We start from the raw sequence: 16,853 nt of genomic DNA, 5'->3' as shown, positions 1-16,853 counted from the left end.
ATGTAATAATTTTATACCAACATACTATAGTTTGGTAATCCTTGCATACCATAGTTTGGAGATTCCTGGTTTAAATTAAGATATATTTGATACAATCTTTATTATTAAAAAATATATTATGAAACCTATATGTACGTTATTTGTAATATCAATACATAAATATTTAGAAACAAATATTAAATTTCATTATTAAAAATATCAATATGTCATTTCTTTAACGTCAATAAAATATTTAAAGTGATATTTTATAATAAATCTGAGCGAGGAAATCTTTTCTCTCTTTCTAACATGACATTAAATGTTTTAATTTAAAATTTCGAACGTATAACGATTAATGAAAAGTAGAATACAGATTTTATATAAAAATAATATAGGCGCTACATTGTAGACAATTATGTAAATAATTAATAAATTTATTACGTGTACTTGGGTTATTTTATTAAAATGTTTCCCTATTAAACTTCCATTTATTGGTTTATACTGCTTTTTGTCAAACATAGAATAAGGTTATCACTCCTCGGTGTTTTATAAATAAGTAATTATAAATAATAATAAAATCAATTAAATATGAAAAAACAAAATAACATAAATTTGTAGTTACACAAGTGTTTTATTACTCTATAACAAGCTTGTTGTAGCGGCCACTCAGTTAGTAATTGTTACGCTCGGTTCGTAGATGCACGCTTTGGAATAAATCAAAGCAAAGCATATTATCTATTATTTTATCCGAGGTATAATAATAATAATGTCCTCCAGACCGATTTTGGCCACGGCGGCCAACTACGCAGGAGATATTATAGTACACAAGTGTGTGCGCAAACACTCTCTATTCCCTCTCATAATCCGATGGGACGGCAATCCGACACGACCGGAAAGAGTTCAGGCGCAGGACTAACGGCTTTACGTGCTTTACGTGGCAAATTACACTTTACAAATTAAAAATACCATTAGTCTGAAATATTAAGCAATCTCCTTTATCAACTAATTGTAGTTAGTTTGGATAGCTTTGTTAAACTAGTAGGTGCTTACTTCAAATTAATCTTCGATTCTCTTTATAGTGCACATGTCTATAGGGAATCAAGTGACCACTTGTTAGAAAAAGTAAGCGTTCCCAACTTAAAAAAAAAGGAGTACCAAGGATTCACAAGAATTGATGTGAAAACATATGAGCTTTCAGGCTCAGTTACCGTGTACCGATCTTACGCACACATTAACGCACAACAAATCTTACGCTTGCGTCATCTGACACTCGAAATCTTGCGCTTACTCGTCTGACGTTTGAAGTCTCGGTTAACCCCTACCGTGTACCGGTCGTTTAGATATACACAATAAAATTAAGAAATGCTTGTAATTATTCTCCATTTATTCCTTATATTTATATTTTAATTGATAAGATTTAAAATGATCGGTTACATTTGTAACGTAAATGTTCTTTATTCTAGTCCACCTCTGATTCTTCGCTGTCGTCCGTCTCACTCTCCGAGCCCGACTCTTCTTCAGAATCAGACCCGAGCCAATCCGGTAACGGTGGCTGTTCGATGATTGTCTTCCATCCATTTAATTTGTGCAAATCTACGAAACCATAAGTTTTACTATTAATATGTTACAGGGTTCGTTGTGTTACTTGGTCTAGACAATAAAACAATTATATCGATTTTATAATGTTTTAAAATAGTTTTATTCTACTTAACACTGTTTGAAAAGTATCTAAATTACAGTAACAGTAACAGCCTGTTAATGTCCCACTGCTGGGCTAAGGCCTCCTCTCCCTTTTGAGGAGAAGGTTTGGAGCTTATTCCACCACGCTGCTCCAATGCGGGTTGGTAGAATACACATGTGGCAGAATTTCAATGAAATTAGACACATGCAGGTTTCCTCACGATGTTTTCCTTCACCGTTAAGCACGAGATGAATTATAAACACAAATTAAGCACATGAAAATTCAGTGGTGCTTGCCCGGGTTTGAACCCACGATCATCGGTTAAGATTCACGCGTTCTTACCACTAGGCCATCTCGGCTATTTAAATTAATTAAATATTAATTATTGGCGAGACGAGACGCCACGGTTAATTAATAGATTTATGGGATTGAAATTTTTTTTGACAATAAACAAATACTTATTTAGATATTCTTAGTAAGTAACAAAAAAACATGCGATTCCTTCACCCTTAAAATAAGATTCATTAGAACAAAGTAAATACTACCTTTAGGTACTTACCGAGCGAATACATGTCCCCCAGATAGAACTGCTTGTCGTCCCGCTCTAGCACGCCGCCGTACACGTAGAGCTGCGAGCGCTGCACGGCCAGCGCCGCCGACATGCGGCCGCAAGGGCCCCCCGCGGGCCCCGCCCGGTCGCGCCGCACCGCGCGCGGGGCCTCGGGGGCCGGCGCGCACACGCGCATGCTGAACACCTCGTCCGTTACCACTGGAAATTAAACTCTGGCTTAAAAATTATCATATTTATTTGTTCCAAATTATGACTGTATAACTTAGCATAATTTATTTTACAAAGATACTGTTGCTAATAGAGGCTCATTTACTAAAGTGATTTCATTATATTGGTATTTTTACGTCTATAGTGTTAAAGATAGTACCTGTGATTTCTTCCTGTTCCTTAGGTTTCTCTGGCGCCACTGTCGCGGGGCTCGCTGCACCAGCGTCAGTATTGTCTGCTCGCAGGACGACCGGATGCCAGCGACACGTTTCCAAGTCTAACACTTTTAATTCATCGCTCATTTCTCCACGTAATTCTTCATCCGTTTCTTCGACATCCTAAAAATATTAAAGATTATATAAAATCCTGAGTCTTCGATTGAGCAATTTTATTTTATTGCAAGTGTGAAAAGGGTTTTATTTCCAAAGGCTCAAGGACATAGCGATATTATATAAAATCAAAATTATATAAAATCTAAAGTTTATTTTTTATTTTTTGTAATATCTGTTGTAAAATCAAATAATCAAAATATGGCATAAATGTACGCATTGAAATAATCGAATTTCGACCACACGAAGTTTTCTACATTCTGTTGCTAGATCACCTTAAAATACCAAAATAAAAATATTATGGCAAGAACAGAAAGCCGGTCATGTGTGTCAGCAACTCACGGCGACGCCCCCGAACACGTAGGCGCGCGCGCAGCTGGCGGGCACGGCGCCGGCCTGCCCCGCGCGCGCCGCCCCCGCGCCCGCCGCGCGCCACGCCCACGCCGCGCCGCGCGCCGCCAGCCGCCACACGTCCGCGTGCGTGTGCGCGCGCTCGCTGCGGCCCTCGCGCACGCGGGAGAACCCGCCGTAGATCACGAGCTGGAAGACGAGACACTCGATTAGACCTAACTTCTTTTAAAACGATATTTATTCATAAAGTACAGCTCCGACTGACACCTTTAATGTGTAAAAGCAGCTGGATTGCCCAGATTATAAAGTAATGTATTAATTAATTCAATTATTTAAGCTTAGCGGCTGTTTATTTAAACAATGATTTCCAGGAAGGGCTTGATGTTGAAAATGTTTATCAATTCTTACAGAATCATTCCCGGCCGGTAACATGACACATGCAGATCTCGCAGTGGGTCCTCTACCGCTCGGTGTTAGCTTGGTCCATTCTCGTGTGTCCAAACAAAATGTGTACAAGTCATCAAAGTATTTACATTCTCTTCCATCGTCACAATAGCCTCCAAAAACGAACAATTTCCGGCCCATCAACACCATGCGGTGACCGGATCTAGCGGATGGGCCATTCGGAGCTAAAACCTGAAAGTGAAAATGTATTTTAAAAAATGCAGTTTACAAAGAGCATTTAACATTAATGTGTTGTGTGATTCAGTAAATTAACATTTAGAAAAATATTATTCATAAAAACAAAAGATAAGCCTATTTAAGTCCTACCTTTTCCCACTTCTTCTCTGCTAGTGAAAAACACCATAAATCTTTATAGTGATGAAATTGAGTCTCAGTAGGGCTTGTGAATTCTCCACCAAACACCCACAATTCCCCTCTATTGGACAATAAATGATAAAGAAAATTTGTGATCAATTTTCAATTAAAAAAATAATGTAAAAATTAGACATTTTGGAAAGAGGATTTCTGTCATTACTTGAAGAAAAAAAAATTTTTTTTAATATGCATTCAATGGTTGGAACATATTCAATGTCCTTTGCTTGAATTTTGTTATTATCTAAAACTCACTTATTAGCTGGAGTAGCAACAGCTTGATGAGCACTTCTTGGCGGTGGAGATCCTGGAGCTTTAACTTGCTTCCAAGTACCGTTTGCAGCATTGAAGAACAGCAGATCATTGTACACTTCAGTCTGCAAAAAAATATAATAATAAAAATAGTCACTAATTGGACACTTCCTAACAAAAAGTAAATAAATCAATAAACAACAAAAATAGTTTAAGCAAAGAAATATTTGATAAACTAAAAAACAAAAAATCTTTTTTCAGCTTGTCAAAATAATACACACAAAATAGATTGCCACAATCCTTTTCATTAGGAAATAGTTCAACTATTTGCTATCATAGTGTATAATAAAGTGTAAGTTTATAAACCATATATTTATAATGGGTAATTGTTACAACATTTGTTTTTTTATATTAATTAAAAATGTATATAATTACAATATACAAAATTTGCATTATTACACTTTTACATTATTCATGCATGAAATAATTTAATTTTATTATTATTAATTACAAAAATATTTATAATCTCATAATTTATGAAATAAGTATATTGATATTACCTGTTTTCCGTTATGAAATTCACCACCAAACAAAATCAATTCATTATTAGTTGGGTGAGGCGTAAGGGAGGCATATGCTCTAGCGGTTGATGGACTAGGCAACGCTTTCTCTGATGCTGCAGCACGCTTGGCTTCTTCCCGCTCAATTTCAGCTATCACTTTTGCAATATCTTCCTGAAAATAATTATATTATATATTTGCAAATTGTGTTGATTGTAATAATAATTCAGAGGGCAGGTAATAAAACCTACGTTTGTTATATTCATTATAAATCACTAATAAATAGGGTAGGCACTAACCTCTCCTAAATTAGCTAGCTCCTTTTTAAGTTTATTTGCCAATTTTTTCTCTGTTTTATTAGCGGTTTTGACGGCGCCGCTTACTTTATTTTTATTTTTCTTTTTACCCATTTTTTATAATATTTAATTAGACACTATAGAAAGAGTATGTTTTGTGATCTAGGAAGATCAACTACCTACCTACTGACCTAACATGTGTATTGTGTATAATTGTTATGACATATGTTATGTCAAATGTCAATGTCTGTTCTGACTTTTGCATCGCATTCGCATTTGGGTATCGATCTAACGCCGATTGATCAATAAGTCAATCTCAAATTAGTGAAAACGTTAAAGCGTTTTACATTGTTTTTAAAAGAATGACTTAAAGCCAAATCAGTTTGAAGACATTTATGCGTTATATACAGGTATGCACAAATACAAATTTAAAAGTCATTATATTATAAAAAAATATGACTACTGCAGCATTGCCACTTCTTTTTTGCTACTGTTTTAACAGTCACTCAAGGAAACATATATTTATGTATAATTCTAGTGTATATTGTGTATGTCGAAAACAGCTCTAACAATTTGGCTTAAATTTTTGATAATATATTGATAGTTTTGCTTTTTAAGTAACGATAGATAATCGTGAAAAATGCCATTTTTTCACAAAAAAATACATTATTATTTAGAGTCAAGAAAAGCTCGGTCAGCCAGATATCAACATTAATAATTTAAAATTGACTTGTCATCGCAATGGATGTATTTAAAAAGTGCGATTACCAAACGATTTTTGCCAAATGCCAAGTAACGAAATGAAGCTAGACGTCAAAGTATAAAATTCATATTTATGTGTTGTTCATTTGTAATAAAGTGAACTTAAAGAAAATAAAATTAATGTTCGTATCAATAATGAAACTGAGGACTATTAGATAATTTGAGAATTTTATTTATTAGTGTTATGATAATTTCATTATCTAAATAAGAAAAAAGTCACCAAGATGACGACTCCAAGTTCTTCAGTATGTATACATTTTTTTTTAAACTTTTTCAAAATAATTCACCTCTCATTATTATACACCGATAAATTAAAAAAATACTCAGAATTACCTACACTGCTTATTACTTAATAAAATATAATAATAATAAAAAAAAAACAATCTGGAATTTGCTTTGATTAAAGAAAGATGTTAATAATAAGTTTTCACATTACAAATATTGGTTTGTAAGATTTGCATAGCGATATTATTATAAACAATGCCAAACTAACAACTTATTAGTTAGTTAAGAAAACTGAGGCTTATTGGCCTTTTTGCCCATAATAAAACAAAAACTGATACCTATTATTAACCTTCAAGATAATGTAAGATATTTTTTTATAGCAAGCAGGATCAGTGCAAGAGTTCAAAATCAGAGTGCCAAAAAATGTTAAGAAGAAATATCATGTGATGAGATTCAATGCCACACTGAATGTTGACTTTGCAAAATGGACCAATGTGAAAATGGAAAGGGAGAACAACATCAAAGAATTCAAAGGTATAGAGGAAGACATGCCAAAGTAAGTTGATCTTTCTTTTATGTTAAAATTTTAAAAATTTTAGTCATCCAAAACCTCCTTTTTAGGTTATATTTAATTCTTTTTTTTTCTCTTTACTGGTGTGTATCTATAAAATTTAATTCTTATCAAATTATTTTTTTTCTTTGAATATTTTTAAAGTGTTAACGGAATTTGAAGCAAAAAAAGTAGTTATTCTAGATATTTAAATAACAATAATTATATTTATACTTTTCCTCAACATATTGTTGCTTGTAATTTATCTCATGTAATTTCTTGGAAAATCATTGCTATAGTTTTTATAACAAAAATTGCTGGCCTATCCATATTTATATAAATACTCTATAAACTTCACAATAATACAATACTTCTAAAATAACTATAAGAAACAAATAAGAAATAAATTTGTACTTTGCTATCTTCAGGGAAGGATTTTTTTTATTTAATTTGAATGAAGCTAAACTCAGGGAGCAATCTATAAATAACAAAAATGTATCGCATCACATGATAAGTTCCTTAGTTTCCACCAGTGTTCACAACCTAAAGCCAGGCAGTTATCATACCAGGGCCTGTAAAATTATCGTACATGGAGCAAAATTATTGTACATGAGGGTAATGATTATAACATACAGTAATATTGTACAAAATCACAAAAATATATTTTACATAACTTGCAATTATAGTTGAAATCAGCAGTAAACTAAGAAAAAAACAACAACAACCCATAAATATGCAATATATATGTCAAATCCGTAATCCGTAACAGCCTGTGAATGTCCCACTGCTGGGCTAAAGGCCTCCTCTCCTCTTTTTGAGGAGAAGGTTTGGAGCTTATTCCACCACGCTGCTCCAATGCGGGTTGGTAGAATTCACATGTGGCAGAATTTCAGTGAAATTAGACACATGCAGGTTTCAAATTAAGCACATGAAAATTCAGTGGTGCTTGCCCGGATTTGAACCCACGATCATCGGTTAAGATTGACGCGTTCTTACCACTGGGCCATCTCGGCTTGTATGTCAAATATGATCAAATTAAAAAATAAAGTTACTGTCAACACTCTACACCAAACCAAGATCGGTAATTGTCAGACAGTAGCAACCAATAAAAGGATATGAGCACAATGACAGTAAAAACAATAGTAATTGTTATAGATTAGTGTAAATATAAAATTTTGCTTCATAATGGAAATTATTGTACGGTAGTAGTGTACTATACATAGTTATGAAATTATCGTAACGGCTGTGAACCCTGGTTTCCACCCTTAATCAGCCCTTTTGTAAGGGATGAAATTTATTTTCAAATTGAAATATAACTAAACTGAAGTCTTTTATTTAAGAAATGTTGAATTGTTTTTACATGCCATAGTGTTTTATATGATAAGCAGATAGACTTCGACTGGATTTCTAACATACTGACTGTGCTAATATTCATGTAACACAGTATTTAATAAGCTACATCTAGGATGAACAAAGTGGTTACAAAGATGCTTATATGACAATAATATCACAGATTTGGTGCCGGTTCAGAATATGGACGAGACATGCGTGAAGAGGCACGTAGAAAAAAATTTGGTATCATCTCCCGGAAATACAAACCTGAAGACCAACCTTGGATATTGAAAGTTGGCGGAAAGACTGGCAAAAAGTAGGTATCGGATAGTTTTGTAGTAGGTAATTGAAATGTCTTTACTATATAATATATATAATAAAATTAATCACTAGTTTCCACCTGAGGCGTCAACTGCTAATAACGGCAGGAGTTAGGTAGCTGAAGAAGTGAGGTGAAATAAGCTTAAAATCTCCTCAATAGGGACATATAAGGCTAGCATGCTAACAGGCCATCTTCAGGATATTTTTTTTCTATAAAATAAGTATTAATCCGTAAGTGGTCCACCACTGCTCATAGACACTGGCAATCGCCAATGCGCCATCAACTAAGATGTATTTGCCCTTGTGTTGTAGTTACACTGGCATACTCTTCAAACTGGATTACAACAATGCTAATTATTGCTGTTTGGCAGTACAATATTTGATGAGTAGGTGATACCTACCCCTCTGGGCTTACAAAAAGTCCTACCACCGAGAATCTTAAATAATTGATTGTATTTGTTTTTATAGGTTCAAGGGCATCCGTGAAGGCGGGGTATCAGAAAACGCGGCCTATTATGTATTCACTCACGCTGACGATGGCGCCATCGACGCTTACCCGCTACAAGAATGGTAAATGAAGTCTTAGAGAGATATTTTTGTTTTAACTATCTTTTCAATATTGTCTACCAAAATATGACTCAACTGTACTTTAGTTCATATGTATCTTTAGATATAGCGTTTTAACACCAACATCGGGACCACATCTAAAAAACTTGAAAATAATAATATCCTGGGACATTAGTCACACACAGCCATCTGATCCCAAATTAAACAGAGCTCGTACTATGCAAACCAGACAACTGATATACTACATATACTATTTTTCTTCTGTAAATACATACTTATATGGATAATTACACCCATATACAATGTCTGTCCTGGGTGGGAATCGAACTCACAACCTTCGGCGTGAAAGGCAAGTATCTACCAACCACGCCAACCGGCTCAATATAATACATTATTATATAATTTGGCTTTTCTTATTTTATCTATCAAACAATTACTTTTTTGGATAGTAATAATCGGTAATGTGATTTAAGACTTCTTTTGTCTGTCTGTCTTCTGGTGGTAGTGGTGTCTTTGTGCAAGCTCGTCTGGGTAGGTACCACCCACTCATCAGATATTCTACCGCAAAACAGCAGTACTGGGTATTGTTGTGTTCCGGTTTGAAGGGTGAATGAGCCAGTGTAATTACAGGCACAAGGGAAGTAACATCTTAGTTCCTAAGGTTGGTGACGCATTGATAATGTAAGCGATGTTTAACATTTCTTACAATGCCAATGTCTATGGGCGTTGGTGACCACTCACCATCAGGTGGCCCATATGCTCGTCCGCCTTCCTATTCTATTAAAAAAAAAAGGTCTATCGTGTACCTTTCTTGGCTTCATCCGGCTTGACTATTCTATATATATAAAAAAATTATAATAATGTTTAATTTTGTGGTGATATTTCTTGTTGGTGATATTTTTGTTTTTTATTATTTGAACCATAAATAGTGATTAACTCAATATACATTGGCATTTTGTCTAGCTTTCCATAATTTATGAATTATTGTACGTTATATTAGTAGTAAGGTTAATATTAATTTTGTCAACAGGTACAATTTCCAACCAATTCAAAGATATAAGGCTCTATCAGCGGAGGAAGCAGAACAAGAGTTTGGACGGTTAGTTCGAATAGTTATATAATAATATGTATTTTGAAGGCCTCGGTTGTGTAGTAAATAGCTAATTACTACATAATAATATAATTTACTGGTGGTAGGGCTTTGTGACTGGTGGTAGGGCTTTGTGCAAGCTCGTCTGGGTAGGTACCACCCACTCGTCAGATATTCTACCGCAAAACAGCAATACTTGATATTGTTGTGTTTCGGTTTGAAGGGTGAGTGAGCCAGTGTAATTACAGGCACAAGGGACATAAAATCTTAGTTCCCAAGGTTGGTGGCGCATTGGCTATAAGCGATGGTTGACATTTCTTACAATGCCAATGTCTAAGGGCGTTGGTGACCACTTACCATCAGGTGGCCCATATGCTCGTCCGCCTTCCTATACTATAAAAAAAAAAAAATTAGGCCGCATTAATGTTATTTAGTTTTTCTGTCAAAAAAAAAAATTACAAGTATTTATTTCGTATAATATATACATGGCATTTCATGTTAGCATTATATGTTCGCAGACGTAACAAGGTGATTAACTACTTCTCGCTTATGTTCCGCAAGCGCATGCGCGGTGACGACGCGACGGACGACGGAGACGACCCCGACGACAAGAAGACCAAGGGAGGCAAGGCCAAGAAAGGTGAGGGGGTACTGGGGGGGGGGGATTTTACTAATCTATAACGATTACGATACATTCCCGATTCAATTCAAATCCAACTTTGTCCGTTATTATTCGCAACCGAACCGAAGATATGATGTTAACATATACCGTTACGTCAAAACCAAACTTAATTGTTAAATTTTATACCGTACAGTATCGTACCGTAACAGCCTGTGAATGTCCCACTGCTGGGCTAAACGCCTCCTCTCCCTTTTTGAGGAGTAGGTTTGGAGCTTATTCCACCACGCTGCTCCAGTGCGGGTTGGTGGAATACACATGTAGCAGAATTTCAGTGAAATTAGACACATGCAGGTTTCCTCACGATGTTCTCCTTCACCGTAAAGCACAAGATGAATTATAATCACAAATTAAGCACACGAAAATTCAGTGCTGCTTGCCCGGGTTTGAATTAACGATCATCGGTTAAGATTCACGCGTTCTTACCACTGGGCCATCTCGGCTTATTTATACCAATAGTCGATAGTTAAATTTAAGAATAGGAAAACGGATAAACGGCAACGATCACACTTCGATTCGATTGCGATAAAGTGACAATTTGTTAGTAGAATTGCTCTCCTGCTCTAGCAACTGATCTCCTGCTCTTACTTCTTTTTCTTATTCGTTTGCCTGATCTGACTTTGCCCGACCTTAACCGATTACAGCTGTTTCTATAATAATTAAATTGAAATATTAAAGCTTCTTTTTCTAGATCTGAAGATATCGGAGATGGACGAATGGATAGATTCAGACGATGAATCGTCTGATTCGGAGGCTGGAGAGAAGGACAAGGAGAAAGAGGACAGCGACTCCGGTACCAAGAAGAAAAAGAACAAAAAAGGTTAAATGTGACTCCAGAAATTAAATAAACACATTTTGTTTTTGCTTAAATGTCTATTCTTACTTGTTAGGAATTTATCGCAATTAAACTTTTTGGCGCTATAAGAATAAATAGTCCTTTGAAAAATATTTCAAGAACAAATTTTCATACAACGTTTATATAGAAAACGTTACTCGGAACAAATGTTTTCAGGTCACTTCAATAGAATTGGTGTTTTTAAATCGATTATATATAAATATATGCAAACATTAATGTTCTATGATTAATATAAATTAATTATATTTCAGGAGCTGTAAATAAGAAAAAGAAGAAAGTCAATGACGAGGCGTTTGAGGAGAGCGACGACGGAGACGAGGAGGGGAGGGAGAAGGATTATATATCTGACTCATCAGACAGGTGACCTTATATCTATGAAATAAGGTCTATATTTGTTTAACAGTTGGTATACAATTTATATATATTTGTAATATTTGGTTTACAGCGAATCAGATCACGAGACTAAAGCGAATAAGGAATTGAAGGGAGTCGCAGAAGAAGATGCTTTAAGGTATTCTAATTCCTGTTATGATAGCTTTACTCCTTCGAGAGAGATTAAAAATACCACCCTAATATATTAAAAAACCTACTGCCTCGTTCAGTGGATCCGAAGTTTTGGGTTCGAAACCCGGGTCGGGCCATCAAAGATTTTTTAGGTTTCATTATCGAGAAATTCTCATTAACAACCACGAGTCAGAAAGTTGGCTGTGATTACACAATCGTGCTTCGAGAAGCATGTAAAACCGTGGTGTCCCATAACTCGGGCCGGTGAAAAAAAAATCGAAATACATTTTATTATATCAAGCGCGATTATATTATGCGCTGAAAGCAATAAGGCTAGCTTAACATAAATTTTATATAAATAACGTATATAAGTGAAAGTCATGTAATTATCTCTTATGAAATCCAGGAAACTTTTGACATCGGACGAGGACAGTGAAGAGGAGCAGGAACAGAAGCAGGAGTCGGAGCAAGAGGATGAACCCACCAAGGAGGGTGAGGAGAGAGCCAGCAAATTAACCAAGAAAAAGAAGAAGCCGGATGAAGCCAAGAAAGGTACACGATAGACCTTTTTTTTTTTAATAGAATAAGAAGGCGTATGAGCCACCTGATGGTAAGTGGTCACCAAACGCCCTTAGACATTGTCATTGTAAGAAATGACAACCATCGCTTACATAGCCAATTCGCCACCAACCTTGGGAACTAAGATTTTATGTCCCTTGTGCCTGTAATTACACTGGCTCACTCATCCTTCAAACCGGAACACAACAATATCAAGTATTGCTGTTTTGCGGTAGAATATCTGATGAGTGGGTGGTACCTACCCAGACGAGCTTGCACAAAGCTCTGCCACCACTGAAATCTATCTTTATGGAGTATGTGTCATATCATGGTCAGCAAATAAAGTAGAGAGTTTGAATTTGCATACGGATGAATAAAAAGCTTTATAATATTTTTAACGACATTATTTAGGTCTCTTTTTATATTGACTTGAACTATATGTTATGTAATTACGTTTATTTATTCTACAATACTATTCCACTTAACTACTTAAATGCACTTTTTTTCCCGATAACGCGAATCCATACGGAATATCATAGATTATTTATTCAATAATATCAATTCAAAATCAAAACTGTTTATTTGACTATACTTTACCTTTGATTGGAACAGTCAGAACAGAAGATTCGAGTAATTTCTAAGAAGCATATAATATTGATATATGTATATGAGTCTAGATGGCCGAATGGATAACATTAATTGGTTGCTTGAAAGTATATTTTTACGTTATGTATATTCTTATAAATTTTATTCTCCTTTCAGATTCGAGTAGTGAATTCAGTTCAGATTCCGACACAGACCCGGAAGCGAGTTCCAAGAAACCGAAGAAGAGTAAGAACGGGAATGTCGACGGGAAGAGTGCGTCCGGCGCGGGTCAGTGACGTCACTCTTTAGTCTGTGTATGATAAAAGGAGGGAGGGAGAGAGATGGGAACATCCTCAAGGATTATAGTTTTTTTTAATCATAACGCTTAATTGTGCAAATGCGTGTAGCATTTGTAATTTTGTACTGTCCTACTTATCTAATTTATTTGGTGGTGGTTAGTGCAAGCTCGTCTGGGTGGGTACCACTCATTCATAAGATATGCTACCGCCGAATAGCAGTACTTTTGTACTTGACACTAGTATTGCTGTGTCCCGGTTATAAGGATGTCTGCGTCAGTGCCTCAACAGGTACAAGGGACATAACATCTTAGTTCACAAGGTTGGGAGCGCATTGGTGATGGGAGGGTTAATATTTCTTAAAATGCTGATGTCTATGGGCGGTGGTGACCATTTACTGTCATAGGTGGCCCGTTTGCCCGTCCCTGTATCTATTTTATATAACAAAATAAATTTATATTTATTTTTGAAAAAAAAAATGCAAGAATAACAAAATGTTCCAATGATAGTATTTATTAAAATCAAATGTCGTGCCCTCAGCGAGCGCCAACACGTCCCGCGCGGGCACGCCGACGCCCGCCATGGCCGCCGTGGCCGCCGCCAACGCCGCCAACAGCCAACCCGCCGCCAAGCGCACCAAGCTCGACCCCTCCTACACGTGAGTACCGGCCCTTCGATACTGGTCATTGTACCCAAATGTGTACAATTCGCATAAGCTATCATGTAAATGTGCTTTATTTAAGTAAGACTTACAAATACCAATGAATTTAATACAAAGATACCACTGTTTCGAAGTGTAGAAACAAATAAACCGGCAAGAAGTTCATTAAAAAATACACCATTAATTAACATTAATTAATGGTCGGGGAAGAGTATTACGCTGTTAATTTTAGGAGCACCGTATGACTTGTCATTTTATTTTATTCCCTAATATTTTATCATTGGCTATTTTTAAATTAGCGTAAGGCTTACCGATAGCAAGATTACTGTTGACATTATGGAGTACACACAGTCCTTGATTCCTTCAGACCGATTTTGCAAGTATTATCAAGTTTATTTGCTTTGAGTTGATTGAGTGTTATATATCTCGCAGCGAGTGCGGCGTGACGGAGGAGGCGGTGCGGCGCTACCTGGCGCGCAAGCCGATGACGACGACGGAGCTGCTCACCAAGTTCAAGTCGAAGCGCACCGGCGTCAGCTCGGAGCGCCTCGTCGAGACCATGACGCAGATCCTCAAGCGGATCAACCCCGTCAAGCAGAACATCAACGGCAAGATGTACCTCAGTATCAAGCAAACGTGATTGTTTGTACTTGTTAATTAAATTGAATTTTGTTAACTATCTGATTTTTATTATATCATTATATTTCATTTTAATATTATATTCAATCGACTAAATAACTCTAAACTAAAAACCTCTGTGGCACACCGCTGATGATACAAAGCAAAATCGCCATGCTGGGGATGGACGTTCGCTGCGACCTTAGTCCAAGGGATTACATCGAGGCTATTATAAAAACAGCTTCACGAAAACTCGGAGTTCTGAACAAGGTGCGGCGTTTTTTCACGCCACAACAACTGTGCCTGTTATACAAAACACAGGTACGGTCTTGCGTTGAATATTGCTCGCACCTTTGGGATGGCTCCGCTAAGTACCTAATGGAGGCCTTGGACCGTTTGCAGCGACGTGCAGTACGCATTATTGGCAACGTAAAGGTCACAAACACCCTTGAACCTTTACAATTGCGTCGCGAGATAGCAGCACTGAGCGCTTTCTATCGTCTGTATCACGGCGAGTGCTCTGAGGAATTATTCTCTCTAATAAGAATTAGAGAGAATAATTCCTCAGAGCACTCGCAGCAAGCAGGAGCTTCCCCCTTCCTTCTTAAGTCCACGCGAGCTGGTTCTCGATGTCACCGCCTAACTGTGACATCAATTCCATCGCGCACAAAGAAATTTGGCAACTCCTTTCTTTGTCGCACTACCAAAAAATGGAATTCCTTACCAGCTCACGTGTTCCCCTCCTCTTACAACCCGGGTTCCTTCAAACGAGGCGTGAAGAGGCATCTTGCGGGCCGGCAAGGCGGGGACGGCTAGTACAGAACATTCTTCCCGACTGTACTGGCCGTCGTCGCGTTTGGACTCTACTACCACTTACCATCAGGTGGAGTAGAGTCATTTGCCATCCCGGGGCATATAAAAAAAAAAAAAAATAACTATCAAGGTTTCAAAAATTTTAATGAGCCCTAATGTTTCTGTGAAAACCGAGGATAGCAAGCACGGATATTTTGTCTATAACCAAAACGAAAGTGAAATTGACCCTTATATATTAGGTCCTTACATATGAAATTGGCGTTTTGTACGGGAGGAATATAAAGTCAGTTTTTTTTTTTTTGTAAAATATATTTAATTCATCAAAGTATGCACCGTTGTTATCTATGCACTTTTGCCATCTCATAGGTAGTTCATTGTTCCCTTTACTAAAAAAACCGTCAGAATCAATAAACTCTTTGAAGGCGGTTTGGACTGCCGCATCGAAGTTGAATTTTTTTCCTTGTCAAAATTCCAGAAAAAATGGTAAGCTGTTGGAGCAAGGCCCGGGGAGTACGGTGGATGTCGCAGACATTCCAATTGTAGCTCATCTAACTTAGTGGTTGTTTGTTGTGCAGTGTGTGGTCTTGCGTTATCGTAAAGCAGCCTGGCCTGAGCGATTGAATAAACCCTATTGTTTAGCAGCTAGTTCTTCCTTCATGGCTTGCAGTTGCTGACAATAGATATCTGCCGTCATCGTTTGGCCAGATTTTAGAAAGCTGTAGTGTACGACACCGGCGCTAGTCCACCAAACACTCATAAGTAACTTTTTCTGAGTCAATTTTCGTTTAGGGCAGGATTTGGCTGGGTCTCCAGGGTTCAGCCATTGCGACGAGCGCTTTCGATTATCGTACAGTATCCACTTTTCATCACAAATAATGATTCGATTTAAAATCCCTTCATTATTGTGTCGGTCGAGCAAAGCAACACAGCAGTCGACGCTTGTTTGCAAGTTCGATTCACTCAATTCATGAGGTACCCATCGTTTAAGGTTTTTTTACTTTCCCGATTTGCTTCAAGTAGATTAATACAGTTTCATCACTTACCCCGAAGCCTGCAGCTATCTCTGAAGTGCTTTGTTATGGATCCGCTTCCACAATAGCCTTTAATTCTTCATTTTCCACTTTGGTCTCCGGCCGTCCACGGAGTTGGTTCCTAAGGTCGAAATTTCCAGAACGAAAACGTTGAAACCAAAATTGTACCGTAACTTCTTTTGCGACACCAGCGCCGTACACATAATTAATCCTTCGAGCTGTTTCTGCAGCACTGGTGCCACGGTAGAACTCGTACTCGTAAATATACCGATATTTCATGTTTTCCATTATGCGGTAATAAGCGACGCCAAAGAAAAAAATAATGAGGAAAAAACAAATGAATGACTGATTTCAAAACTCAAA

At 36.8% G+C, this 16,853-nt stretch overlaps 2 protein-coding genes across 2 annotated transcripts; one reads left to right on the top strand and one right to left on the bottom strand.

Annotated features, from left to right (window-relative positions):
- Positions 1 to 1,333: 1,333 nt before the first annotated feature.
- Positions 1,334 to 5,227, bottom strand: LOC126776694 (kelch domain-containing protein 4). Its single transcript, XM_050499321.1, has 9 exons — positions 5,046 to 5,227; positions 4,747 to 4,920; positions 4,190 to 4,311; positions 3,890 to 3,998; positions 3,527 to 3,754; positions 3,110 to 3,307; positions 2,599 to 2,776; positions 2,220 to 2,429; positions 1,334 to 1,572 (listed from the first exon to the last, which is right to left on the bottom strand). The coding sequence occupies exons 1-9, from the start codon at positions 5,154 to 5,156 to the stop codon at positions 1,439 to 1,441; spliced, it is 1,464 nt and encodes a 487-aa protein (XP_050355278.1). The 5' UTR covers positions 5,157 to 5,227; the 3' UTR covers positions 1,334 to 1,438.
- A 609-nt stretch (positions 5,228 to 5,836) lies between these two features.
- On the top strand, positions 5,837 to 14,705 carry LOC126776637 (general transcription factor IIF subunit 1). The gene is made up of 13 exons (XM_050499280.1): positions 5,837 to 6,049; positions 6,410 to 6,585; positions 8,093 to 8,227; positions 8,701 to 8,802; positions 9,830 to 9,898; positions 10,408 to 10,529; positions 11,260 to 11,388; positions 11,676 to 11,784; positions 11,870 to 11,935; positions 12,335 to 12,480; positions 13,249 to 13,359; positions 13,908 to 14,025; positions 14,461 to 14,705. Exons 1-13 carry the CDS (start codon positions 6,029 to 6,031, stop codon positions 14,666 to 14,668), a joined length of 1,512 nt encoding a protein of 503 aa, XP_050355237.1. The 5' UTR covers positions 5,837 to 6,028; the 3' UTR covers positions 14,669 to 14,705.
- The last annotated feature ends 2,148 nt before the right edge of the window (positions 14,706 to 16,853 follow it).

This window comes from Nymphalis io, chromosome 2, assembly GCF_905147045.1.
Source record: "Nymphalis io chromosome 2, ilAglIoxx1.1, whole genome shotgun sequence".
Taxonomy (NCBI): Eukaryota; Metazoa; Arthropoda; class Insecta; order Lepidoptera; family Nymphalidae; genus Nymphalis; species Nymphalis io.
This window is presented reverse-complemented; position numbering and strand designations above follow the sequence as displayed.

Coding starts and splice junctions, on each gene's coding strand:
- LOC126776694 (XM_050499321.1), bottom strand. CDS start 5,156: ATGGGTAAAAAGAAAAATAAAAATAAAGTAAGCGGCGCCGTCAAAACC. Junction 2,777..3,109: donor ACGTGTTCGGGGGCGTCGCC/GTGAGTTGCTGA, acceptor TAATATTTTTAG/GATGTCGAAGAAACGGATGA. Junction 1,573..2,219: donor GGGGGACATGTATTCGCTCG/GTAAGTACCTAA, acceptor ATGGTTTCGTAG/ATTTGCACAAATTAAATGGA.
- LOC126776637 (XM_050499280.1), top strand. CDS start 6,029: ATGACGACTCCAAGTTCTTCA. Junction 8,228..8,700: donor GGCGGAAAGACTGGCAAAAA/GTAGGTATCGGA, acceptor TTGTTTTTATAG/GTTCAAGGGCATCCGTGAAG. Junction 10,530..11,259: donor GGGAGGCAAGGCCAAGAAAG/GTGAGGGGGTAC, acceptor TTCTTTTTCTAG/ATCTGAAGATATCGGAGATG.